Source organism: Typopeltis vanoorti, chromosome 17 (assembly GCF_054136105.1).
Source record: "Typopeltis vanoorti isolate ZY-2024b chromosome 17, IOZ_Tvanoo_1.0, whole genome shotgun sequence".
Classification (NCBI taxonomy): domain Eukaryota; kingdom Metazoa; phylum Arthropoda; class Arachnida; order Uropygi; family Thelyphonidae; genus Typopeltis; species Typopeltis vanoorti.
The window spans coordinates 115002762-115030133 of NC_143565.1; the positions used below are offsets into that span (position 1 = coordinate 115002762).

At 36.9% G+C, this 27372-nt stretch overlaps 1 protein-coding gene and 1 non-coding gene across 3 annotated transcripts in view; one reads left to right on the forward strand and one right to left on the reverse strand.

The window, feature by feature from the left end:
* TSG101 (tumor susceptibility gene 101) overlaps window positions 1-27372 on the reverse strand; it is a 220767-nt gene that overhangs the window by 60803 nt on the left and 132592 nt on the right. For both annotated transcript variants that reach the window (XM_090407519.1, XM_090407518.1), the window contains exon 7: window positions 23109-23225. In XM_090407519.1, coding sequence (XP_090263645.1) covers window positions 23109-23225 — 117 coding nt within the window. The remainder of the gene's footprint in view (window positions 1-23108; window positions 23226-27372) is intronic.
* LOC150097817 (U2 spliceosomal RNA) lies at window positions 2486-2672 on the forward strand. The gene has a single exon (XR_016549719.1). It is a non-coding gene; the product is annotated as a U2 spliceosomal RNA (small nuclear RNA).

Genomic DNA, 27372 nt, shown 5'->3' on the forward strand with positions numbered 1-27372 from the left:
TATTAGAGGCTCAATGATCTTTCACTTGTGGATTAATAAGAAAAACTGGAAAGTAAATTATACTTGCTAAGAAATTATATTACTGCTTAATCCTAACTCAAGTGTAAGCAAACAAAGTTTGCACATGAAATATCTTCTTGACAAGACTATGTGTATATTGCTATTCATTATGGGAAAGGCCACTATCCATACAGGTTTCGACCTTTATTGAGATCTCCTCAGTGGGAGTCAGAACCAGAAAGATACCAAGGTTGAATTAATGCAGAGGTCAATTAAACATATAAAAGTAGTAAAAAGGTCTTCTTCCCTTCACGTATTAGACCTAGTGGCCTGTACAGGGCTATCCTTAGCTCTTCTAAGCCGTACCCATCCCGAGGATAAGGTGGCTAGCCCTATGCCTTCCGATGTGTCCTATGACTGTAGCCTGTGTGTTCACAAGGCCGGTTTGCCTGCTTGCGGGATGAAAAACCCCAGATAAACTGGGGAGAAAAACCCTACTGTCCACCACACCAAAGACTGGCTAACTTGGCTATGGCTGAGAAAGATCCTTAAGCATCTCACGACAGCGATGGGAATCGAACCTAGGACACTCCTTCCCAGGCATAGCCACTCGGATAGTAAAAAAGGTGTATCACCTTATTAAAATCTTTTGGATCAGAGATAGCTACAGAAAGTTTTTTCACTTGGTTACAAACCAGTTTGGGTAGTGGCCCTTCCCATATGCATAGCAATATACACATCCAAAAAAGAATGTGCACTTTGCATTATGGGATACTGAGGCAATAGACATGACATCACATCTGTTGCCTCAATATCACTTACAGCTGATCAGAGCAGATGTAGCAATGGAGAAAATTCCCAAACTGAGCTGTTACAAAGGTAATAGCATCCTATCTGCTATGCTGAAAGTCACTAACTTTTCAGTACAGCCCATTTTACTTAATGTTTGTCAATGATGATTGCAAGACTATGTACTTCCTTAAATTCCTGTATGAACCACAGCTGTGTTGTACATCCATTACTATGAAGAGGTGTCTGGACATTTTCAAATTGGATAGCAAGTGAGCAAATTTCTTATTTATTATATGGAGGTGGTGTACATGTAATATTTTCAGTCTCTTTGAATTTCCTGAAAAGTATTGTGGTCCATACAAGATATTTGTTGCCGAAATTTTTGTTTGTTGTATGGAATGATGGTTCAGATTTGTTTTTCTTTAATATCTTTGATATGTTTATTCCTGTTTGTCCTATGTGGCATTATACTGCAAGCACAGTGTAAATTCTGTTTTTTGAGATTTTGCTCAAGACTTTTTACATCCTCAGAAGGTAAAAGCAACTTTTATACCTTGCTATATATAAAGTATTTTTCACTTGGTCAAGTAAATTATGCTTGATAAGAAGTGCTTAAGAATCAAAGCTATATAACTGAGAAGAGACTTCTACATAGCCTTTAAAGGAATGTGGAGAACTGACCAGGGCTTCTGACCTAATGTCCATTCCTCACCTTCCTGTAGTGCACCCTGTTAGGTATCCACCTGGATACTGAATGAATGAGGATAGGCTGGCAATTTGGGATTTGGCCTACCAAATTGTATTCTTATTGGCTTAAACCAAAATAAAAAATGATGGTACAACATGACAGAATTTCATGCCGGATGGGCGTTGCCAGATTAAACAAGGCCCCTGTTGTTTTTGCCAGGGAATCAGGGCAAACAGCGAAAAGGCTACTGTAACAAATCCTAAAACCCGTCCCAACTCAACATTAGAGTTCAAGATCGGTACTATCAACATAAGAAGCCTGAATGGTAAAGAAATGGAGCTAGCTGAGGAATTGGATAAGTACCAGATTGACATAACAGGGATAACAAACAAAAAAAGGCAAAAACTGGTGACATCTTTCTGAGCAATAAATACAAAATGTTATATTCAGGCAATAACAATCAAGGAAAAGGAGTAGCCATAGTATTCAACACTAAATATGAGTCTGATCTTCTTGAATGGCAGGCACTATCAAGTAGAGTCATGTGGGCAAATATGAGAATGGGGAACTGGACAAGGACTTATTTGTGCCATAGGCACAAATAAGTCTTTGTCCAGTTCCCCACAGAAGGTTCTACTAAGGTAGAAATAGAGGAATTTGCGGCTTTAGAGAAAGCAACTGACACAATGAAAAATGAAAAGTTGGTCCTTGTTGGGGATCTAAATAGCAGAGTAGGAAATGATTGTCAGACATACAAAAACATGTTGGGAAAATTTGGTGAAAAGAGCAAAACTAATAATAATATCAAATACCTGTTGGATTTCTGCTCAGGACATGGACTGGTTGTTATTATTATTATGTGACACTTCCAGGGAGTCCAAAGACTCATCGAGGGAGAGTGTGCCAATAGCATTGAACAATTGAACCCCTTCGAACTACTAACCACGCTCAAACTTGCTTAAATTTTTGCATGAGCCATTAGTAGCAGAGGTTCTACCAATTGACCAACCTTTGCTGGCTGGTCAAAAATCAAAGTGTAGTATCTGTTCTTATGTCTTAATGTCTGATACGGGTCTCATCAGGACCCAAGATATTAAACTGATTTTTGGAAAGTGGCAGAGCTTGGAGCTTGCTCCACCTCTGCCACGAGTTGCACTGGTATTGCACTACTTCCAGGGTCAGCTCATTACTAAAGGAATCAAAGCATAGCCGAACGTCAGCGTGTGCTTGGATCTTTCTCCACCTTTGCCACGAGTTGCCTTGGTATTGCACTACTTCCAGGGTCAGCTCATCACTAAAGCAATCAAAGAATAGTTGAACGTTTTGATTGTGGGAGGGTGGGTGGAAGGGTGCAAGTAACATGAGGGTTGAGTTAAGCTAAATGAAAGTGAGCGGCTTCAGCAGTGCTCTGGAGGCAATTTGTTGTCTTTAGAAAGAAAATTACAAGCGTGCACACATGACCTGTGATCGCCTGCAGTCAGACAACATGGTGTCGTTATCACTTCTTGGCCTTTTGGCTAAGTTCAAAGTGCAAGGTCAAGATCAGCAGCCATCTTACCACGACCGTGGATGAAAGCTCCAGTCCGAGTTCGCCTTTAAGCCCAGTTCCAGCATAGTATTGGCACAAGCGACCGTCATCGAGAGCTTCCAGTTTGGTAAGAACTTAAGTTTATACTGCATTCTCAGGCCCTCTCCTGTTCCCTACCTTGTGCCCATCAATAATCTTCCGCCTCTTAGATGGAGATTTTGACTACCGGATTACACTTGGTAGTAGAAGGGACAGGGCAGGTCCTAGCTTACGGGATCCCCAACCCACCCCAGCAGACTCTTGCTGAAAAGATGACCAGCCAGAGGATGGCTAGGAACCTCACCGTCTGTTTCACCCTACGCGATGCCATAAAACCTGAAGACCTCGCTGAGGCCACTGTTAACGCTGTCGGAGTGCATAACGTCTGCAACATAAACTGTTGGGACTTCCACAGGGGCCTATACAAAGTCACCCTAAAGTACTACCCAGCCAGAGACAAACTGATAGAAGAAGGTGTAATTATAGATAACGAACAACATACCCCCATTCTTGTCACCTCCGGAATAAAGTTCATCTACTTCAGGAAACTCCCTGCAGAGATCACCGACGAGATTCTGAAAGCCACGTTTAAGGAATATGGAACCGTCTTGGAAATCGGCAGTACCAAATTCAAAAAGTATCCAATGATAGAACAAGGAGACAAAATTTATATCAAGTTAAAAATGGAAAAAACCATACCCAATTTCATTAATATAAAAGGATATTCTGTAATAGTCAACTACCAAGGAATGGCCAAACTGTGCAGCCGCTGCTGCCAGGAGGACCACATTGCAAAAGACTGCCCCCACAACAGGTGCGGGAACTGTGCAACCATGGGGCACTCGCAACCTACGTGCACACAACCCTGCAATCTATGCGGAAAACAGACACATAGAAAATATCAGTGCTTATTGACATCACACTGTATTGGCAAAGGAAAACTTCCCACCACTAACAAACACTGGAAGCACCAATTTTGAAAAAAGTCTGGAAATATTTGTTTGTTCCTGCTGTTGAACCCTGAATATTCAAGGGTTCAACAGCAGGAACAAACAAGACTGGTTGTACCACCAAATGACACACTCCAACTGGGATATAGTTTTCCTCCAGGAGACCTACATAAATCAACTAATCATAGTAAAGAACCTAGAAAAGAAATGGAAGAACAAAACCTTTTGGAGTTTTGGGACCAACAGAAGCAGAGGAGTGGGGATCCTGTTTAACCCCTGCTTCCAAGGGAAAATCCTGTACCCCAAACAAGATAAAGAAGGCAGAATAATAGCAGTAAATATTAAAATATGCAATCACAGCATTAAGCTGGTAAACATCTATGCCCCAACAGAGAAATCAGAACGAAAAAAATTTATAAAAGAATTATATCCCTACCTTGAAGGCCCATCAGAGATCATCTTAGGCAGGGATTTCAATTTTGTCATGGACACCCAGGTGGACAAGAAAGGAGGAGACCTCCCCCAAACAAGGCAAAGTAGGCAAATACCAGCTGGCCGAACTATGTCATGAACTGGACATTTCCAAAGCCTGGAACATCCTTCACCCAGGGAAAAAAGAGACAATCTAGCGCTGCAGTAGAAATATTAGCACTATATTGGATTGCTTCTATATATCCCACAGCCTAATCGACCGCTTAAGCAGTACAACAAACAACCACGACAGCCAATCAACCCAAATCTCCGACCATGCAGCAGTCCAAATGGTCATTAGACATCCTGACGGAAGAATTCCATGGGGTGGGCTACTGGAGGTTTGATCCTGCTCTGCTAGAACACCCGAAACAGAAATAAAGCAGCTACTCATTCAACTAACAGACAGAGACAATGTGGAGAACAAAGTTGAATGGTGGGAAAATATAAAATACTGCAAAGCTAACTATAGCTGCACTAGCCACACAAATAAAACAGGAAGAAAATCGGAAATATGCACAAGCTAATAGCAATCTTCCAACAGGGCCCAACAATAGGAACATCTCCCCCGCCCCCAAGTACAGCAAGCAATTGAACACTACAGGGAAAAATTACAACACTAGAACAAGAAGAAATTAAAGCACAGCAGTTAAAAGCAAGAGTAAAAAAAATATCCGCAGAAAGGCATTTTTTCAGAATCTTCTACTGGCAAATCAAAAATGACAGGAAGGAAAACACCACCCAGGAAATAATATACAACGAGAAGCTCTCCGACCAGAAAGAACACATCATAGAAGCCTTCCAATTCTACTACATGCACCTCTACACCACAGAACCAGTAGAGGAAACACTCTGACCAACCCTACTGAAGAACAACTGAAAACTGTCAGAGAACCAAAGAAAACAACTGGAGAAACCAATATCGCTTGGAGAATTAGAAGCTGCCACGAAGAGCCTCAAGAAGCACTCCGTGCCTGGGAGAGATGGCCTATCATCAGAATTTTACCTGGGGCCAGCCCTACCAAAAGCAATTAAGTACTGCATCAATTGGGGAATGCTGACGGAAATTAAAAAAACTGGCCTCATAACCCTCATCCTGAAAAAAGGAAACACCAAAGTAACCAACTGGCGACCGATAACACTCCTAAATGTGAATTACAAGATCCTGGCCAAATGCATCACAAGACGCCTGTCACAAGCTCTAACGACCATCATCCAGAACGGACAGGCTTGCGCAGTACCAGGTAGAGACATGACCTATAACATCTCTTTCCTTAGGGACGTCATCGCCTACCTGAAACACATCAAATTGCCTGCCATGTTGATCATGTTGGACCAGAGCAAAGCTTTTGACTGAGTATCACACAAACTACTGTGGGAAACCCTAACACACCATGGGATAGGCCCGACCTTCCTCCACAGCATAAGAACCATGTACAAAGGAATCTGTAGCAGAATATCCATTAATAATATCATCACGGACCCCATCAACATCTCGAGAGGAGTCCGGCAAGGGTTTCCGCTATTGCCAGTTCTCTATGTGATCTACATAGAGATACTGGCCGCTCACATCAGACAAAACCAAGAAATCAAAGGCATAGAACTATCCCAACCAGCAGGCCACCGCTTAAATGTCTGATGTACGCGGACAACATCACCCTAATAACTAGAAATGAAAAATCAAGAGAAGGTATAGCCAACTCCATTGGCATATTCGAGAGAGGCATCAGGCTCGAAAATAAACGCAGAAAAAACCTCCAGGCTTCCCATCGGTAAGACCCCCACCACACAAGTGGAAATACTCAGTGTGTAAAGTGGAAATGCTTTAACAACCACAACACGTCTGCAATGAAAGGAAAATCATATCCAAACTTAAGAAGATAAAAGAAACATGGAACTCCTGCATCCTTGACTTCAGAAGCAGAGCACAAATAATCAAACAGCTCATGTGGCCAGTGATCGCATATTACGTCACCCCACTCAGCACAACCAAGAAACTCCTAAAGGAATGTGAAAAAGTAATCTTTATCTTCCTCTGGCAAGACATAAAAGATAGAATCGAGAGGATTAAAATGACAAGACCCATCAGAGGGGGGGGGGGACTCAACATTCTCCTGATCCCAGAAGCCATCGCAGCAATTAGAATAGAGGAACTAACCCAAATAATAAGTAACCCCCAACACATCGCCCACGGCCTAATCAAATACTGGCTAGGCACTAGGTACTGCAAGCTATTCGACCTAAAATATGCAGGACCACAAGCAATTTTCCCTTCCAAATACCACCAAACCGTAATCAACACTATCCAAAACCTAATGCTGCAGCTCGAAGGAATCAACATTGCAGCACACAAAAGAATAACTATCTTATGAGAGCTTGAGGAAGCTCTGTGCCACGAACCTGTTGACAGAAGAGGAAAGGACCACATAGAAACACAACACACTACCTTTCTTATATGCCACGAGAAGGGAACTAAATTTCAAAATTAGCCACAAGATCCTCCCTGTAAACCATTTGGTAAGTAAATGGGCGGCAGACCAGTGCGTCTTCTGCCAGGAGCCCGAAACCATAAACCATCTTTTTTCGACTGCTTCACAGCACAGGCAGTGGCGGCTAGTCGAACAAAGATTCCACACCAGCATCACCAAAAATCTGGCCATAAGGCTCATCAACGTTCCTACAAACATCAGCCAAAACCAATGCAAACTACTTGTATTTTCAGTCAAAGAATTTTGTTACCACATCTGGAGGATCTGCAACATTGCACACTTCCAGAAGTGCAGGAAAGGACTACCCGACATCATCAGAAGCTTCAGAACTTCGGTGAAGAACTACTTGGAAACGGAACTCCAAGCGCTAGGACCAGCACAGTTCCAGAGGCAGTGGTGCTCCCCGGGTAACCTGGCTTACCTTGGGAACAGTAAGGTTAAGATCAAAATTTAACCCCCCTCCTCATAATTAACAGTTTATCATTCCAAAACGCTAAAAAGTCTTCCCCACCTTAACTGTTCAACGTTAAAACTTTGTGATTAGCCTCATAGTTGGCTCCCTCTTATTCTAAACTCCACCCTCTCCCTGTCACCCCGAGGGCTCACATTATGTGTACCTTCCGGGTGACCGGGCAAAGACGGACAATGCTAACCAAATTAGCTACGTCAGCTCATGATAGGGTACCACTAGCTGGTAAACTGCAACTGCTGGGGTGAGGGTTATCCCCCCCCCCCGAAATGCAGAGTCAGGAAAAAGTTAAGACCTTAACAGATTATAGAATCTGTTTTAAAGTCACCTTCCAAAGTAGAGCTTCGAAAGGTGACTTTAAAACTCTACGATCAGAGATGATGACTAGGTGATGCTACAAAGTGAATTTGTGTACATTTTTATGTTGGAATATTGTATTATTCCAACATAAAAATGTACACAAATTTACGTGGAGAGAAGAGGCAAAGAATAAGAAAGTCTCATTGACTATGTTATTGTTGATAGTGATGTTTTCTCCCTGGTGCAGGACACCAGTGTACAGAGGATTTGAAACTGGAAATGATCACCATTTTTTCTTAAACTAAAAGAGAGGAAAACGATCACCATTTAGTCTCGAGCAAGATAAAATTGAATTTCATATTGAAAAGAGGAACATGTAAGAAAGTTTTAAACTAAATAAAAGTTGAGCAGCTCTCGGATGGGAACTGTAGACTAAAATACACCAACATGATTGAAGAAAAAATTGGAGTTTGAGAACAGGAACCAAACCTTGGAAATTCAGTGGCAAGCCCTGAAGAAAACACTGATTGATTCAGCCAGAGAGGAATGTGGTGAGGTTGTCTGTTAGGATAGAGAAATCAGAATTCCATGGTGGACACAGGAACTTAAAGAGGCAGTGAAAGAAAAGAAGAAAGCATATCAAGAGTTCCTGGCAAATAAGTCAGCTTGTGCTCTTAGAGAATACAGAGACAAATGTAAGAAAGATAAACACTGTGTAAAACTAGCTAAACAAAACTCATGGGAGGACTTTGGTAAGGACATAGAACAAAAATATCAAGAAGGTGGCAAGATATTCTGAAGGTTGCTGAAGCAGCTCAGAAATGGAGGAAAGAATGCTGTAAAAGGAATTAGAGATGATAAAGGTGACATGAAATCAGGAAAAAAAGATATCCTTGAAGTACTGAGTAATTACTTCGAAAAATTGCTAAATGAAACAAGCAGTGATGACAGCACAGTAGTAAAAAAAACATTGACCTGGCAATGCAGTCAGGAATACATATCCATACTTGAAGTAGAAAAAGCGATCAAAAGCCTGAAATGTGGAAAGGCAACAGGAGTAGATGATATTCGACCAGAAATGCTCAAGTATGGAGATATAAAAGACTTTCAGTGGCTGCTTTATCTAATAGAAGACCTGCCATAAGAACTGCCAGTAATCTTCTTAGCCAGAATGACAGTATGGTGAGTAGGTGGGATGCACTGTGGTCCCAAGCAGTATCACCCGAAGTTCTTAATTACATAAACATCTTCCAAAAATCATCGGGATTTGACCTGCCCAGGAATACATGGATGATGGCTAACAGGATTCGTACAGGCCATGGTGCATGTGGAGACTTACTTTCAAAGTGGGGTAAGATACCAAATCCCCACTGTCCCTGAGGAGCCAAGATCCAAACCATTCGCCATATAGTACAGGAATGTGAGCTGACGGCATATCCAGGTGACTTTAAGAATATCTTTGACCTATCCCCAGATGCGATCAACTGGATTAAAAGCTAAATGTTAAAATATGATTAATTTTCTGTCTGATGCTTGTCATAAATTTCATATTTGTATTTGCATGAATGTAGATATTTTACTTTTTTTTTTATTTATATTATCATAAATGTGTATCATCTATATTCATGTGTATTTTATCTTATTCTCTTTTAACCATGTGTACAAGCCATACGATAAATAAATAGTAGCTGCACTGCATAGTTCTGGACAGAGGGACAAATTCCAGATGATTGGGGTAGCTCTCATAGTACCCATATACAAAAAGGGAAATAAAACTGAATGTGAAAATTACAGAGGTATTTCTCTACTGAGTGTTCCTGGTAAGTTATATGTAAGTATACTTGAGAAACAGTTGAGAAGGATTATGGAAGAGAAGCTTGGTGAAGAACCAGCTGGATTCAGGCCAAATAGAGGCTGTCAGGATTAGATTTTCACTTTATGACAGATAGTTGAGAAATCATGGGAATATAAAGATCTGATATTTAAGTTTTGTAGATCTGGAAAATGCATTTGACAAGGAGCCAAGAGATAGGCTATTCAAAATGCTACAGTTATATGGTGTCAATGGGGCATTATATCAAGAATTGACGTATAAGAAGGTGGTTTAATGTTAAATCTGGTATCAGACAAGGATGTACTTTATCCTCCTCCTTTGTTCATTATCTATATGGATCACATTATGAAGGAAAGTGGTATTAAACCTGATATCAAAATTGGAGATGTTAATCTCAGCTCTTTGCTTTATGCAGATGATGTCATACTTCTAAATAAATCCTCTACAAGTCTGCAATATTCCTTGACTAAAGTGAGTAACTGTTGTAAGAGATTTGGTATGAAGGTCAGCATTAAAAACTCAAAGACAATGAAAATAGGCAGAAACATTGAAAATATCAACTGCATTGTGAATGGAGAACCTATAGAATAAGTAAAACATTTTAGCTACCTAGGCACAATTTTTAGTGAAGGTGGTAAATTAAATATGGAAATAGACAATAGAATCAACAAAGCTGGTATGGTAGGAAGTCAACTGAATAAATTATTCAAAACACTAAATTAACTATATACAAGATAGTATTCAAGCCAATTTAAATTATGGATCTGAGAGCTGGATCAGAAGTTACTTGACCAGAGACCAAAGATATGAGAGTCCCGAGAAAGATTAGGGGCATGAACAGATGGCGATGTTGAAAGTTTATTTTTCACTTGGTTAGAGTATAAAAATTTTTTATTTTTATATTTAGTTTAATCTTTTATCCAAGTGTGAGCAAAACAAAGTTTGTGCCTGAAAGTATCTTCAGGACTGGGCTAAGGTGGTACAACACCAGGACAACTCGTTGCAAAGGTGGAGCAAGCTACCAACGTTCCTATCTCAGTATCTCCTATAATGCGAAATAAAGGTTGAAACTAGTCTGGGTAGTGGCCCTTCCCTTAATGCATAACATTAGACATATCCGCAAGGAGATGCGTTTTGCATTATAGGAGATACTGAGATAGGAATCTTGGTAGCTTGCTCCACCTTTGTAATGAGTTGCCCTGGTGTTGTACCACCTTAACCCAGTCCTGAAGATACTTTCAGGTGCAAACTTTGCTTTGCTCACACTTGGATAAAGGATTAAACTAAATTTTTTATTTTATGAACAGATGGCATCAATGGCAATATCATATTAAAAACGAGGATATTAAGAAAGAACTTGACATTGTCAGCATCCAGGAATGTGTTAGCAGAGCTAATCTCAGGTGGTACGGTCAAACATAATGGGAAAGGGAAGATTAGTAAAAAAGTGTTCTCTGCCAGGTGGGCAGGAAAATGATCCAGAGGAAGACCAAGATATAGGTGGATTGATACAGTAAAAAGTGCCTTAGAAGATAGAAATATAAGATCTGATATTGTTGGAGTCTTGACAGGTAACAGACTGATTTGGAGGAAAATTGTAGAAAGGAAGTTAGTAATGATGTAGTTTTTCATGTAGTACTATCATATCCTGTACACCCCTTGAAGGTATATCAGGAATTTGATGATGAAGAAATTGTCTAATCCCTTAGTGTTATCTTCCTGCATCTGATTCCTAATGAGACCTCAATATATTTTGAATCCTGTCAGTATTGGCCCTTCCCATAATGCAGAGCAAAATACACATCTGAAAGTGTGATTTGCATTATGGGATACTGAGGCAATTGAAATCAACAGCTTCTATATACGAGTAGCCTAGTCAAAGATATTTCATGTGCAAACTTTGTTTGCTCACACTTGGGTAAAGGATTAAACAAGAATATAATTTGTCAAGTATAATTTATTTTGTAACCAAATGAAAAACTCAACAACTATCTCTGATTGAGAGTATTTTAATAATGTGATACACATTATTTGTATATACAAATTGTATATACTATTTGTATATACAAACAGTAAAATAAACCACTTCTGTATTAATTCAACTTTGATATTTTCCTGGATCTGGGTTCCACTGATGAGACTTCAATAAACATCAAATGAAACAGGTCTGGATAGTGATCTGTCCCATAATGGATTATAACGTATACATCTGAAATGAAGCGTCTTTGCATTATGGGATACTAAGGCAATTGATGCGACGTCAACAAACTATATACAAGCAACCTAGTCATGAAGATACTTCACACATACATAGCTTACACTTCGGTAAAAAATTAAACAAGAATATAATTTATTGCTGAATATCATTTCTTGTCATGTATAATTTACTGCTGAAAGTATCTTTGATATTTTTCTGTTACATACTGAGTATATAGAAGAGGTACTGTTCCTCTTCCTGGGTAACAGCAGTTCCTTTGGAAGGCTTTGTAAGATTTGCATTATTCATGATGACACCTGTTTTGGGCAGAGTACTTAAGTTCTTGGCTCCTTTCTCTGTGCTACTAGTAATGTACAATGCCGTCTTGAAGAGTTGCAATTATTCTTGTTTTTTTTTGGTGTGTGTATGTCTGGAGAGGTGGTGAGATGTATCACTAAGTAATATTCCAGTATGGGTTGGTTTTCTATACACAAAATAAGTATTTTCCTCAGAGATGTCTAGGAAGATATCTGAAAATGTCAGAAATTATTTTCCAATTTTGGAGTGAAGTTGATATACAGGAATGTAGGTTATTCAGTAAATTTTAAATTCTACCATTTTCTTTGTGGATCCTGCCCTGATAATGTCATACAGAGCTTGCTTATCAAAGAATTCCATTAATAAGTTTGCTACAAGAGTAGAACGTGATAATCCTTTTTATTCATATTTTCTTTGAAACTGGAACATGTTTTCCATGCAGTGTTTATATATTGTGAATGTATTTGCAAGTATTTAAAAAATGCTGAACATAAAATAAGTTTTTCCAGTTTTAAGGGAAATATATGAAGAGAAAAAAGGCCAAGCAGTAGGTTCACCACTTTCTTCTGTTCTAGCAAACTTATTGATGGATTACCTTGAAAAGCAAGCTGGATAATTACCATTTAAAACTGAATATATAGCCACGCTGCATGGATATTATCATTATCAAGCCAGGATTCATGAAGCAACTAGTAGAATTTATTACCTGACTAAATTGCATCCTTATGTAAACTTTGGAAACAAACATTGTTTGGAAGATAGACTTGTTGCGACTGAGGTTCAGGAAGTATTATAGAGTATCAATGTGGTCTTTGAATAAATGTTCATATTTACATATACAGTCATCACTCGACTTACGTTGATGTTTCTGTTCCATCAGGCAGGACGTAAGTTGATACATTAAATCAATAGGTTATAGATAGATGTTAGGAACTTAACAGTAATAAGTATACTGTCATTTTAATTTTTAAACCTTATTATAAAACTGTACTGTGCATTACTGGCACTATAAAACAGGAGAATAATCACCCAAATCTTCCTCCACAATCACATCTTCATTACCTTCCCTATGTGAAGGACTAGGCTGTGGCTCTTCTGGTGTAACCCTTTTTTTTGATGAAAAAATATCCGATGCGCTTTGCTTATTGTTGTTCTTTTCATTGTAAATTTGTTTATAGCAAGCAAACACATAATGTACTTTCCTTTCTACTAATAAGTAGCGTTCAACATTGGGGCCCATCTCCAACTATACTGAGAACACCGACAACTGCAGAGAACATTTTTACAAGACCCTTTACTGTGAATTATTTAACCACCTCTCCTTGTTTCCCTTTTTCCTCTTCCGCAACACGCTGTTCCTCCAGTTTGACTAATTCTTCATTGGTCAACTTTTCAGGGGGAATTTCCTGAGTTGAACTATGTTGTTATCATTCACTTAGAGATTCAGGTTGTTTGCTAGGCCCGCTATTTCTTCACTCAATTTACAAAGGTCTTAATTTTTTCAAAACTTCCAAAATTGTGCACAAACCTTTTTAATGTGTTTTTCCATTTGCCACTTACCCATTGAGAGATCACTTCGTCCTAAACTACAGCAATATTTTTAATAGCATGAAAAATATTGAATGCTTTCCAGAATTGCATGAGAGTCTGGTCGTTTCCTTCATTAGCAGAAATGGCTCGTGAAAAAGTTCTCCATAGATAATAAACGTTAAACACTACTAGAATTTCCTGATCCATCGGTTGGATCAATGAAGTAGTGTTTGGAGGGAGAAAACATGACCTTGATCTTTGGGTGAAGATCACCGATGTAAGGTAGATGGCCTGAAACATTATCTAGAATTAATAAAATTTTAAATTCTACATTTTCTTTCACACAATAGCTTTTCATTTCACTCGCATAACAGTTGATTAAGGCATCCACAAACAATTTTGGAGTCATCCATGACTTCTTATTGCTCCGCTAATGAATTGGAAGAGTTTTCTAATGTTTTTGAAGGCTCATGGATTCTCACTGTGCCATATTACAAATGGTTTCAGTTTATATCCAGCCACGTTACCCCCTACCAGAATCGTAACACAGTCTTTAAGAGCTTTGAAACCAGGCATAGATTTTAGCTTTTCTGGATGAATTGTCCGCTCAGGCATTTTTTTTCCGAAACAAGGAGGTCTCATCTACATTAAATATTTGCTGTTGCAAATAATTTTCCTCCATAATAATTTTATCCAATTTCTCCACAACTCCTTGCAGCCTTCTCATTGGCACTTGCAGATTTACCATACATTTCACACATTATGCAGCGCAAAAATCTGCTTGAATCTCATGAACCAACAGGAAGAAGCGTTGAATTCATAGTCTTAATCGGGTCCATCTTTCTCCTGTTGAAGTGCCTCAGCGGTCATGGTCATAGTGCAAAGAGGTATGTGCTTTTGATTCAGGTCCTCTATGCATGATGGAAGTAACTTTTCCAGTCAGTGACAGGACCTTGTTGTTGCTTCGTTGAACTTGCAAGTTTGTTTCAAGATCAACTGCTCACCTCTTTTTCTGAGATTCTTCAAATAGGTTTTTTAATTGGGCATGTAGGGGCCATGTTGCACAAAATATTGCAAAATATTTAACGACAAATACACAAATAACATATTTTTCAAACCCGAAATCAACAGAGGAACTGTCGAAGCCAAGTGCTGAATGCCAAGGGAGGTTGCTGCTGAATGCACTGTTGCCACTGCATTGTTGCTAAATAGAAACCTTTTTACTTTATGCTCGCTTGCATCTTGTTTGAAAGTATAGTCGAAAATGTTATTTATTCCATAATGGAATAAATAACATTTATTCCATTATGGGATCATGGACGTATCTTCGAAAGGATATAAGTCAAGGGATGACTGTACTTCTATGTAGCAACTTGGTATAACTGCAATGAATCCAATGACTAGCATCAATTTCCATATTCTGAAGTTTAAATTATTTCAATATAACTTTGATGTTCACAAATATGTTTTTAATTGATCTGCCTGTTTGACCAAAGTATGATAAGATGAAAGAATGTTGGACTTGACATACACTACATGGCAGTAAGGAAGGAAGCTTATTTTTAGGGAAAAGTAACAGATAACAGATTCAGTTGATAGTTGTATTAAACTTAAACTATAGCTGTATTAAACTGTTGTGCACAACAGAGACTATTAATTTTAAAGGTAGCATCTCCATTCCATACATTAGCACAGTCTCTAAGAAAATAGCTAAAGTCCTTAAAAAATATAATATCAGGACCTTCTTCACCACACTTCCAAAAATCCGCTCTCTAATCAGCCATCCAAAACCTACTCATCACAACCTTAAGTACCCTGGAGTATATAAATTGTGGTGTGATTGCAATATCCCATACTTTGGTCAAACTAACAAATCTATTGAACAACGCATAGAAGAGCATAAGAGAGACATCTCATACAAAAGATCTCATGCAACTGCGTTATCCAGTCATGTTCTTTTTTTCAAATAATCCTAATGATGACCAACAAAGCCACTCTGTATGCTGGAATAGATCAGAAAATATTTTTCGCTGTGAAGATGAGTTTGAAAGGAAAATCGTAGAATCAAGGGATATCCTACTGAACCCGGTCCACTTAAATAATAATTTAAGTTATAACATCCCAGATAGCCATGCTGCAGTTATTCAATATTGGCGTTCACGTGAACTTGCACGTACAATTGCAACAAACAATGGCACGCCAGTTGGAACAACTTGAAAAATACAACGTTTTTATGTATCGATTATGTGAGGCAATTTGTACCTGTAATTTCCAGTTTGTTTAAATAATTCAATGTTTATTAGTATTCCTTTCCTTTATAAATACCTGAAGAAGGCTGCTATATGCCGAAACTAGTAGTATTTATCATTAAAATCTTTATATGTTATCTCGGTCTTGGAGTCATTAAATCTATTTTTTGAAATATATATATATATATATATATATCAAATTTGTCAAAGTAATTATTTATTATTTAATTTGATTAAAGATTTTTCAAGACTTATCTACATAAAGAATTCTTTATATTCTTTAATAAATGTCAGGTTTAATATAATCTGCTGAATAATGTGATCCACAAAAATTAGGAATTAGACTGGTATTTTTAGAGATAGCAAACAATCCTGCATAACAAATCATCTTCCTGTATACTTGACTTGTATGGTGCAAATCATACATAGTTGAAGTGTTCTGAGTAGCTTTTATCTTGGCATATTATGGTATATATTAAACTTAGTTTGTCTATGCTTAGTATATTAAAGTCTAAAGAGTCTTATCTTTAAAATTGTGTATTTGTATTGTATTCACTGCTGGTAAAGAATTTCAGCTGGTATAGATTTATCAGAAACTTTCAGAAGAGCAAATATAAATAGCTGTTGGCCAAAGTTCTAGAAATATCCAATTTTGTGAAGGATGATGGCAGAAAGAGAACTGCTGACTGATAAGTGTGGATAAATTTCCCAATAATGCAAAAGGAGTGTCCTGTGACATTTCTTTTAATTTGTGTAGAAATGAAAGTCAGGTGTAATTCTTTTTCATGGGTGAACTTTATTTTAGGGTGAATTTTCTTCAAATATGAAAGAAGGACAAAGAGTTCCAGAACAGTAGAACTAAAATGCAAAAACCTTGCCATAATGTTTCAAGAAAGCTCATCCTCAAAGTGCTGCATATAACTAGCAAATGATAAGGGGTAAACCTTACCACAATACCATTTTGTACACAGCACTGCTTTCTTGCTATAAGGAAACAAGACAAAGAGGGACACTAACATTATTGGGACACATTGCTATCAATATGAGAGAGAGATTTTATTTTAATAGGTATATATCGACAAGTCTTTGGACTCCCTGGAGGTGTCTAATAATAATATTATAGCAAACAAACTATACTGAAGCTTACCACATGACTGTCTAGTAAAGCAAATTCATGCATTTATGAGAGCAAGGAAATTATTGATAAAAGAAAATAACATTTTACTGTACAGTTACACTCCCGAGTTACATAACAAGCAACTTACATAAATTCGCAGCTACGTAATAAATCTACTAGCGCATATGAACACGTTTGAGGCTTTGCGCAGGTGCTTCTTTGACAGCATTATTGCAGTACAGTACAGTAGATACCTTGTGCGGTTAGCTCAGCTTGTTATCACTGCTAGTTTCGTTGTTTCCTTCCCCTTCCCCCCAAAATGGAATACAAACACAAAACCGAATGCGCTGGTAATAAATCTAAAAAACAAAGGTCTGCAATTACTTTACAAGAAAAGCTAAAAATAATTCTTATGTATAAAGGCAGGAAAATTCACAAATTCAACTTATGTAAAATTTGAGTTACGTAAAGGTTTATGGAACGCATTACTTGCATAACTCAGGGCATAACTGTATATTCTTTATATTACTGTGAGCAGATGTTTGGCTAAGGTGTATGTTATGAATAGTCTATGAACTATTTCTCAACATGTGGTCATGTTAAGAAATGCTAGTCATAAGTTTAGATGCATTGGGTTTCTTAGAAATAATATCCCAAATATTACTTAAAGACTTCTTTCTTAAGAGAAGTCGAAATTGAAATTAATAAGTAAAATTAATATATTTCACACTGTGAAGTCAGGTTATTCTTTGTTTCATTGAGAATAATAAAGCAACTGTTTTCTAGCGTCTACATACAAGGGAACAAGATATTATCATAATATTAATCCTACCAGCTGCACCATTGTTTAAATATAGGATTTTTATTTATTTAATCCTGTATATAGAAATGATCTCTGTTCAACAATTATTTTTATTTTCGAGTGTTACCTATATATATACAAGGATTCACTCCGATTGGTGCAATAACCTCTTTTTTACTATTTCTTTCAGAATCCAAATAATCACTGATTCAAGACCAAAATACAAAATAAATACATTTAATAAAACAAAAACAATATATATACACTTCAAACAAATTTTACAAAACTATAACTAACTACAGAATTAATTGGATCCAAGGCCTTTTAAAAATAAACTTACACTTAAGACTAGACTAAACACTTTGTTTTCATAATGACAAAATGTTCATAGCCAGTTTCTTTCTCTGTCAAGGCCCTTTTCCGAAGATATATGACTTTATTCTTCATTTTCATAGGCTCCTTTCTCATCACTCATGTAGCACACATTAATTCTTCCTGACTCAATTCCATCTCCTTTTCAATAGAAATAATAGTTAGATCTGGTGTCCTTAATACAGATGAAACTTCTTAATCAGAGTTTTCTTGAACATTCCTTTAGAACGTAAATAGCAATTTCTTTTATTCACTAATGCTTATTGACACATTAATTCTTCCTGACTCAATTCTATCTCCTTTTCAATAGAAATAATAGTTAGATCTGGTGTCCTTAATACAGATGAAACTTCTTAATCAGAGTTTTCTTGAACATTCCTTCAGAACGTAAATAGCAATTTCTTTTATTCACTAATGCTTATTGACAGTCTTAACTCTTCCCACTTTAAAAAATTCACAGTTCTATGATTCCCTTTTCGGAATTTACTATAAATCTTCCAATTAGCGTTTCCTCGAATATTCCTTTTAAAACGATCTATAGCAATATTTTCTTTTATTTATCAATACTTATTCCACTTTGACACTTCATAGTTCCACGATTCCTTTTTTGGAATATACTATTAATTTTCCTCAGACTGTCACATAAAAAAACCTTAAGTTCCTCTGAATCTAAATATCTGCTGGCCTGTGTTCTAATTTTCTCTCCGAACACTCTTCTTATTTACACCCGTTCCTCTTTTCTGCTCTCAAATCTTATTCCAAAAATGTATTGATCAAAACAAGGAAGTATTCATTTGCTTCATTGACTTCGAGAAAGCATTTGATAAAGTCCAACGTACTAAAATGATTGCCTATTAAAGGGAATTGGATTAGATGGTAAAGACATCAGGATCATTCAAAACTTATATTGGAACCAAAAGGCATCTGTTCAAGTTGATGACATTATTACAGACCCCATTAACATCAAACGAGAAGTAAGGCAAGGATGTGTACTGTCACCTCTTCTTTTTAACATATACTCAGAAGCCATATTTCAAAAAATCTTAAAAGGAAGAGAGGAAGGGATTAATGTAAATGGTGAAATTATCAGTAACATCCGATATGCTGATGACACTACTCTCCTGGCTGACAATATTCAGGATATTCAAAATCTTCTGGAACTAGTGAATGAAGAGAGTGAAAAAATGAGATTAAAAATAAATATCACCAAAACTAAATTCATGGTCATAAGCAAGAAACCAATTCTTAATTCATCACTTTCTTTAAATGGGAAACGAATAGAAAGAGTGACAAAGTTTAAATATCTCGGATGCTAGTTAAATGAAGAATGCAATCCAGAAATGGAAATAAAAGTTAGAATTGAAATGGCAAGAAAAAATTTTATCCTGATGAAATCAACACTGTGTAACCGCAACTTAAACTTAGAGTACACATGGTTAAATGCTAAGTATGGTCTATACTGCTGTACGGTGCAGAAACTTGGACCTTGAAGACAACATCAATAAAAAACTTGACGCCTTTGAGATGTGGTTATACAGACAAATGTTAAAAATCCAATGGACAGCAAAAACGTCCAATCAGGAAGTACTGGAACAAACGGGGAAGTCACGTGAACTTTTAGATACCATAAAAAGAAGGAAAACTGTCATCTACTTCGTAATGAAAAATATAAAATACTTCAATTGCTTATAAAGGGGAAGATAAATGGAAGAAGAGGACAAGGAAGACTAAGAAAATCTTGGCTGGCAGACATCAGACTGGCATGAGCTCTGAGGGACTATTTAGAGTGGCTGAGGATCGCTCAAAATTTGCCAAGGTGGTCACCGACCTCTGATAGGCGATGGTACTCAAAGAAGAAGACATACAAGGGATGTTTTAGATAAGACAGTCCAATATTTCATTACTTGTTTCCAGTTTTATCTTATTTTAGCTTCTCCACAACCCACCATTTCATTCATATGCTTACAGCCTGTGAACGAAATGGTATGATTCCTGTTCCTGACTTACAATTCAATCTGATTAATTTTCATGTGTAATAGCTTCACATTCATTAATCAACAATGCTTCGTGATATTAACCAGCCAGCCTAATTGGCAAAGTGGACAGCATACCTGCTCTCCAACTAGCAGACTAATGGTTCAAATCCTGATGTGGGCATGGGTGTTTGCAAATGTCTTTAGGCAGAGGATGAATTTCATCTCACATTGCCACAATTACTGGAGGCTTGAAAATGCTTGTTCTGTGTAGATTTCCAGATTTTGTAACAAAATGAAATAATAAACCTTGGCCTACCTACATAAAAAACAAACAAACATTACTCTGTTGTTGTCATTCTGTTTTATTTCATTATTTCACATAAAAAAAATATGAAATTACATTTTTATTGCATATGCTATCTAGAAGTGATGTGAATCTAAAATTTTCTATGGTGGAAAACCACCCAAGTTCTATATACGAAGCAACAGTATGCAACTAAACATATTTGAATTAGAACCTAATGTTTAATGGATTTATGAACTTTTGTCGGAAAGTGCATGACAGCAAAAAAGAAAAAAAAAAGATAAAACTTCATGTCAGTCGCTCAGTAATTCATCTTGGATGTCTTTTCAGAAAGTTCTGACACACTTGGGAACTTAAATTAACAGAATTTTTAATGAAACAAATTTTGATTATTGATTCAAGACCTGAATGTTTTGCTGTTTTTTTGGCATAAATGACATTATTTTGTTCATCCCATGAGGGGGGGGGGGGATGAAGGAAAAAAATCACTGGAGACAAGTAAACGCGAGGTAACTCCAGACACAACAAAGTCATTTTTTAAAAAAATGTGGTGTTCCCACTACTGATGAAAAACCAACATTTCTTAATTCTTCCCATCTCCTCCACCTCCAAATGACAACTAGAACAATCTGCATCTGGAAGAAACTTGAGATAAAACTGTGCAGTAACAGTTTTTCCAAAGAAAAGTCTGATCATACCCTTCTTTTGCTTCTTGCTCTTTTCATGTCTTGGATGCTTAGATGAAACAAACTATTTTGGTTATGGCCAAAATGATTGATCTCTATGGTTTTCTAGTAATTTACATAACTTGTATATCATTTAAGAGCCTGTGTAGCTCAGTGGATGTGGCGTTTGCACACCACCGCGCTAGGCCGCACGAAGGAAGTCTTGGTTTCGAGTCTAGTCGGCGACTAGAGGAAATTTTTCTAAGCCTTTTTTCGACCGGTTCCCGAGTTAGTCGATCTCTGGCACGGGCAAGCAGGTTTTTCCTCCCGGAAACTCGGGTTTTTCGTCCTGTAAATTCAAGAAAATCGACCGTAGAACCCACATCATTTCAGACATTAAATATATTGTGTTAGGGTTAGAGACCACGAGATGGCGGCACATTTGAGCCGCCTCTCTTCACTGCGTACCGCTTAATTAGTGATAGCCTTGGGCCATCTGTCTCTGATTGGGTACCAGTGGAGATTGAACTGCCCACTCAGTCTCCAAAAAAAAGTTAGATAGGGCTAAATGGCCTCGCCTACTCCCGTATATACGGGAATAAAAAGGCGTTAGCTGATTTTTTTTTTTTTTTTTTGTATATCATTTATTTTCACTAAATTACAGGAAGGCATGAGATTCATACTGCCTATATTGTGTTAGTAATTTTAACAAACATAAAAAGCAGAAACAGGTTTCCCTTAAAAATGGATGCAGAAACCTTTCATTTCTGAGATTCAGTCAGCTGTAGTTGTAGCAAATGCTGACAAAATGCAAAGCAGATAAAAGCCATTGTATCAATCATATGACCATAAACAACCAGAACAGATTACATGCAAGCTGTGCATGGAGCTGCAATGTCTAATAAATTTGCCTTGCATAAGGTAAGGCAGTTGTCATTTGTTTCACTTTCTAAGTAATACGCTGGTGTTTTGCAATGGAGGACAAGTTCACATTTACTGAGCCAGCAGATGTGCACTTTTATAATGAATGTACCAACAAAAATACACAAGCACATTGGATTAATCAAGAGAACTTCTCTGGTCACTGAATTCTACTCTCAAACATTCACTCATCTTCATCACCCACTTTTTGAAAATAGAAATTGCTTAACCACAAAATGAAGGAAGGATGAAGAACCATGAGGATAGCAGAAACTGAAGAAAACACTGTCTAGGATCATGGAATTCACGTACTAGCATATATATGGCATTGGCATGCTTCATGCCAAAGCCACATAAAAAAAAAAAATTTGAATCAGAAAATCGGACTTGCTTTTGATAAGGTCATCTCTCAAGCAGCTTATGTATGTATGAGGACACTTGCATGAAAATCAGTTTTACCTGCACCATTTTGGTCAGATTCAAGCACTTGACAGTTAGTAATTTATTGACATTCTACAACAATATAAGAATTATTGAATTATTTGGTGTTCTTTTACATAGATGTTCACTCAAGATGGTATTTTCAGGTATTGCAACAATCACATGTGGACCAATCAAAATTGACATGCAGTTATTCAGTCAAGACACCAGCAATTCTTTACCACATAGGCAAGTATCTTTGGTAACAGATTATTATGGTAGTATGTTTTGCCAAACCGCTCATAGATCTTTAGATCATGCAAAACTAGTATAACACATTCTTCATGATGGATTTGATGTTTGATTGGTGTAGATAAAATATATGGTTTATGCACAATTCAGCTTCACATTTCAAGTGCAAGGCACAAGGATATCTTGTGTTCTTTTGAGTTACAGGTATGTATAATGCATAGCATTATACATATCCGTAAAGTGATGTGAAGTCATAAGCTTCTATATATGAGTTGCCCCATTCCTGAAAATAGTTCAGGTGCAAACTTGTTTACTTACACTTGGATAAAGGATTAAACCAAGTATATAATTCTTGGTATCTTTAATTTATAATTTAAAACCAAGCTAAGCTAGTGTCCACATGGAATATTTTGAAATATTATTACCTGGATATGCTGGATAAGTTGTGGATGTTGGAGGATAGGGACCTGATCCTGAGGTAGGAGGATATGGAGGATAAGTGGTACCACCACCACTACCAACATGTGGCATTGGCATGAAGCCTAAAAAAAAAAGAATTTGAAAATCAGACTAGTAAAATTAAATGTAATCCATTAACCTAAGATATAACTAATGTTCAAATATTTATATGCCATTTATATTACTTAACTGGATAGAAATCAAGTTTCTGTCCAGTTTGATTTTATGATTTAGTACATTTTATCAATCTAATTCAGAGAGACATGGTTTTAAACACAGCAAACAAAATGTTTATTGTGACTACCACATTTTGTATGATACATTAAAACCATTTTTTATTTAAAGAATGTTGTAAAATCTTAAAATGACATCAAGCCATGTGGGCAGGAGAGGAAATAACCAGAAGATAGCATATAGGTAAAACAAATTGTTGAAGTTATGAATTCACCAGTTCTCTTAATATGATACTGCAAATTCCACTTTCAAATCTCTATACAGTGTAGCCATAATTAAAGAGGTGTTCAGTCCTGTAGCAAAAAATGTATTGGACAAAATTCAACCAAACTTAGTGTAACTACACGCTGGAACATGGGATTTTTATTTACAGAAATAAAAAAAATAGTACAAAATTCTGCCAACAGGGGACATTTAGTGCTAGAATTGTGTGATATTTGCATAATTTCACTATTGATACTGACGAGTTGGCCATTATGATAAGACTGAAGTGCTATGGATATCACCTTACTAGAATGTGCTTTGCTAGTCAAGATTTACTATGAACAACGTAGTAATGCTGATGTCTTGCTTCAAGAATTCCAGCATATGAGGGATAGGAGAAAAGGTCCAATGATAACAAATATTAGAAAAATGATTTTACAATTTGAAAATAACGAATCTTTAGCAGTGAGGCCAGGATTGAGGGTGCAAACGGATTATTCCTTAACAAGTTGATGAAGTTGCAACTGCCATGTGGAACACAGAATGAATAACACAGGCAATATCAAGGTAACTGAACATGTCACACTCAACTGTGTGGAAAATTCTGCACAAAATGCTGAAATTTTTCCCCCTACAAGATCTCCATACTCAAGCTTTGCTTCATGGTGATGCAGAAACACAAATGCAGTTTGCCCTGATCGAATGACGGTGGATGCATGGTCGTAGAAGATCTTGTGGAGTGATGAGGCGCATTTTTATCTGAACGGAGTGTTACCTCACACAATTGCTGCATTTGGGCTGCGAATAACCCTCATGTGTTCCACAGATCCCTTTACACTCACTGAAAGTCATAGTGTGGTGTGGTTTCACTGCAGTTTATTATCGGTCTGTAGTTTTTTTGAAGAACTTCGCCCAATAGGACCAGTAACTTGTATTGTCTCTGCTGTTAGGTATCCAGAGATGCAGTGCAACTTTGTTTTTCCACAACTGCTGCAGTGAAAATGCCTCGACTCTACCATATTCATGCAGGATGGAGCGTCACCTCACATTGGATTGCCGGTACAGCAAATATTATGAAAACACTTCACCTCATTCATCTGATCTCAACCTGTGACTTTTGGTCGTGGGGCCATCTGAAATGCATGGTGTATGAAAGACATATTCCTGATTTAGCAACCTTGAAAGACAGAATAATGCAGATCTGTTGCGTTAAGTTGTAGAAAATATCATTCAGAGAATGCAGTTCTTAGAAAACACCTGAGAGGAGGACATATTGACCTACATCTGTAAGTTATATGAACATGAAAATTGATTTGTTGTCTCACTTCTAGCCATTACTGTTTAATTAATCCCAAAACCTGCACTTATAGCAACAATGTCCCCTGATGACAGAATTCTGTACTATTTTTTATCTTTTGTAAATAAAAACCCCATGTTTTAGAGTCTGGTTGAATTTCGTCCAATACATTTTTCACTACAGAGCTCTGAACACTTCTTTAATTATGGCCACTCTGTATAATAAACAAGTAGTCATCTGAATTTTTTTAAATTTTCTGTGCATTAATAAAATTACAATTTCAAAAAATTATATCATAACAACTTAGAACTCGAAAGTTAAGTGTAATTGAGGTTAAATTTTAATACATAATCTACATTTTAATTTCATTTTCAACAGGAATCAGTGACAAATATCCATAAAAGTTTCTATAAATTGTATTTTGGGAGGAAAAAATTCTTTATAGTGAATGCATGCAGCCCATGTACTTTTGAATAGGTGAAATGTTTTCTCATGGTAGAGATGTTCCTTATGAACAAGTAATCTGGATCTCTGGTACTAGACTATAACAAAAGTGCTGGTGAAGAGAAAGAAAAAAAAAAAAAAAAAAAAAAAAAAAAGCAAGCAGTTTAATATGAATGAACAAGGCATATTAACTATTAAATAACAGAAATTATATACCAAAAGAAAAAATATGAGCAATTTTGATCAGGAAGAATACATAAAAGATGGTTTCAAAAACCACCTGCATAGAGAAGAGACTTTTCACTAGAATCAAATCAAGGCATTGCATACAATACCATGTTGAAAGTACACCAGTTCAACAACTTAACAGAAAATAATTTCTTGTTGTTCTGAAGGTTAGTTACAGAAAGGGTTTGATCACTGCAATTGTAATTAATTTTTGTATTTATTATTGTACTCTTAAGGAGAATAGGTATATAGGACACTATGATACAAGGGTTGTAAATAAAGTAGTGGCAACACTGTCAGGAGATGTAGTTGGTAATTCAAATGTTACTTTTTCACAGATAGAAGTGCTAGTTCTACACAGGTGCACAAGGCAACACAGCCCATTCTAACGTGTCCTTGTGGGCAGAAGTGGTTAAAGTCAATGTCTCGGTGGGCAATGCTCTAAGGCATGTTCACAAGATTAGAACAATGATCCTGGATCAAGGTCCAGGTTGCACAAGATAAAACTGCAAGTGACTGTTATTGTGGCCTTAGGGAAGAGGCCTGTAGTGATAATATCCTACCGTACTGGACTGTTGCATGCAGTGGCGCTCGTGGCTTGAAATCGTGGGGGTGCTGCAACTTTCAAAATATATACACACTGTAAGTACAGTGTAAACGTGTTTGGATAAAATATCAAAATTATGGTAAAAATTTTAAAAAAAAATGAAACATGAAAAAATATTGTTTATTATCGATAAAATTATACAGTTTAGTATAATTCAAAATTACTTAAAAATAAAATCCATTATCATAACTCCAACAATGTTCTAAAATAAAATCTATAACAAATGTTATGTCTAATTGTAATGTCCAAATATTTAAAGAGACGGAGTAAACACAATAAGCATTATGAACACTCTACTACTGGCGCAAACTGCATATAAACAACAGTGGAACTGCGCGACGGACAGTGCCACATTACGCTAATAGCTCGCATTTCACTGTGACGTGCATATGCTTGCGTGCGTAGCAATATGGTACTGTGGTAAACACTGTGCTGTTAGCGTCCTTCACCCTCCTAAGTGCTACAAGATGGATTTTTATTATTTTTTATACAAAATAAGAGAATTGTATAGGATTATTGATGATAAAATTAAATATTACAAGCAAATATAAATAAATTAATAAATATATTTATGTATCGAGAAAAACTGGGGATGCTGCAGTTCCGTAGTGTCTATGTGCGAGTCACCCCTGGTTGCAAGATGGGTCACAGGAGATCATGCATTGTCATGCAACAAACCCTGTGGAGAATGACAATGCATGATGTCACGTATTGCTACTGGTGATTGATGTTGGACAGTTGGGAAGTATTGGAATATTTTCTTTCACCAGATAGAGTCCTTGCAACTTGACTTGTTCCCTGAAATGAAAGAATCCCTTAGAGGTCTATGGTTTCATGATGTGCAACAGGTTCTTTGAGCTGTAGGTTCTACTATCACTACAGGCAATACTCTGCTGATGGTATCTAGTGTTACCCACGAATTTGGAAACAGGTGCAGAACATGGCAGAGATTATATTGAATGGACGTAGTTGTATAGACTTGAAAAATAAACTATTTTACATTTTGTGTACATGTTGCCACTACTTTATTTATAACCCTCGTACATTATTAGTAATAAACTTAATCATGTAGTGCTATCATAGTATCCACCCCCCCAAGACGCACATGGGGAATTTCATGCTTTATTAGGGATGTTGTGTTACGTTATTGTTGAATCTTGAAGAGATATCACAGAATGGAATAAACTATCATTTAACTGCATAATACAATTGTAAT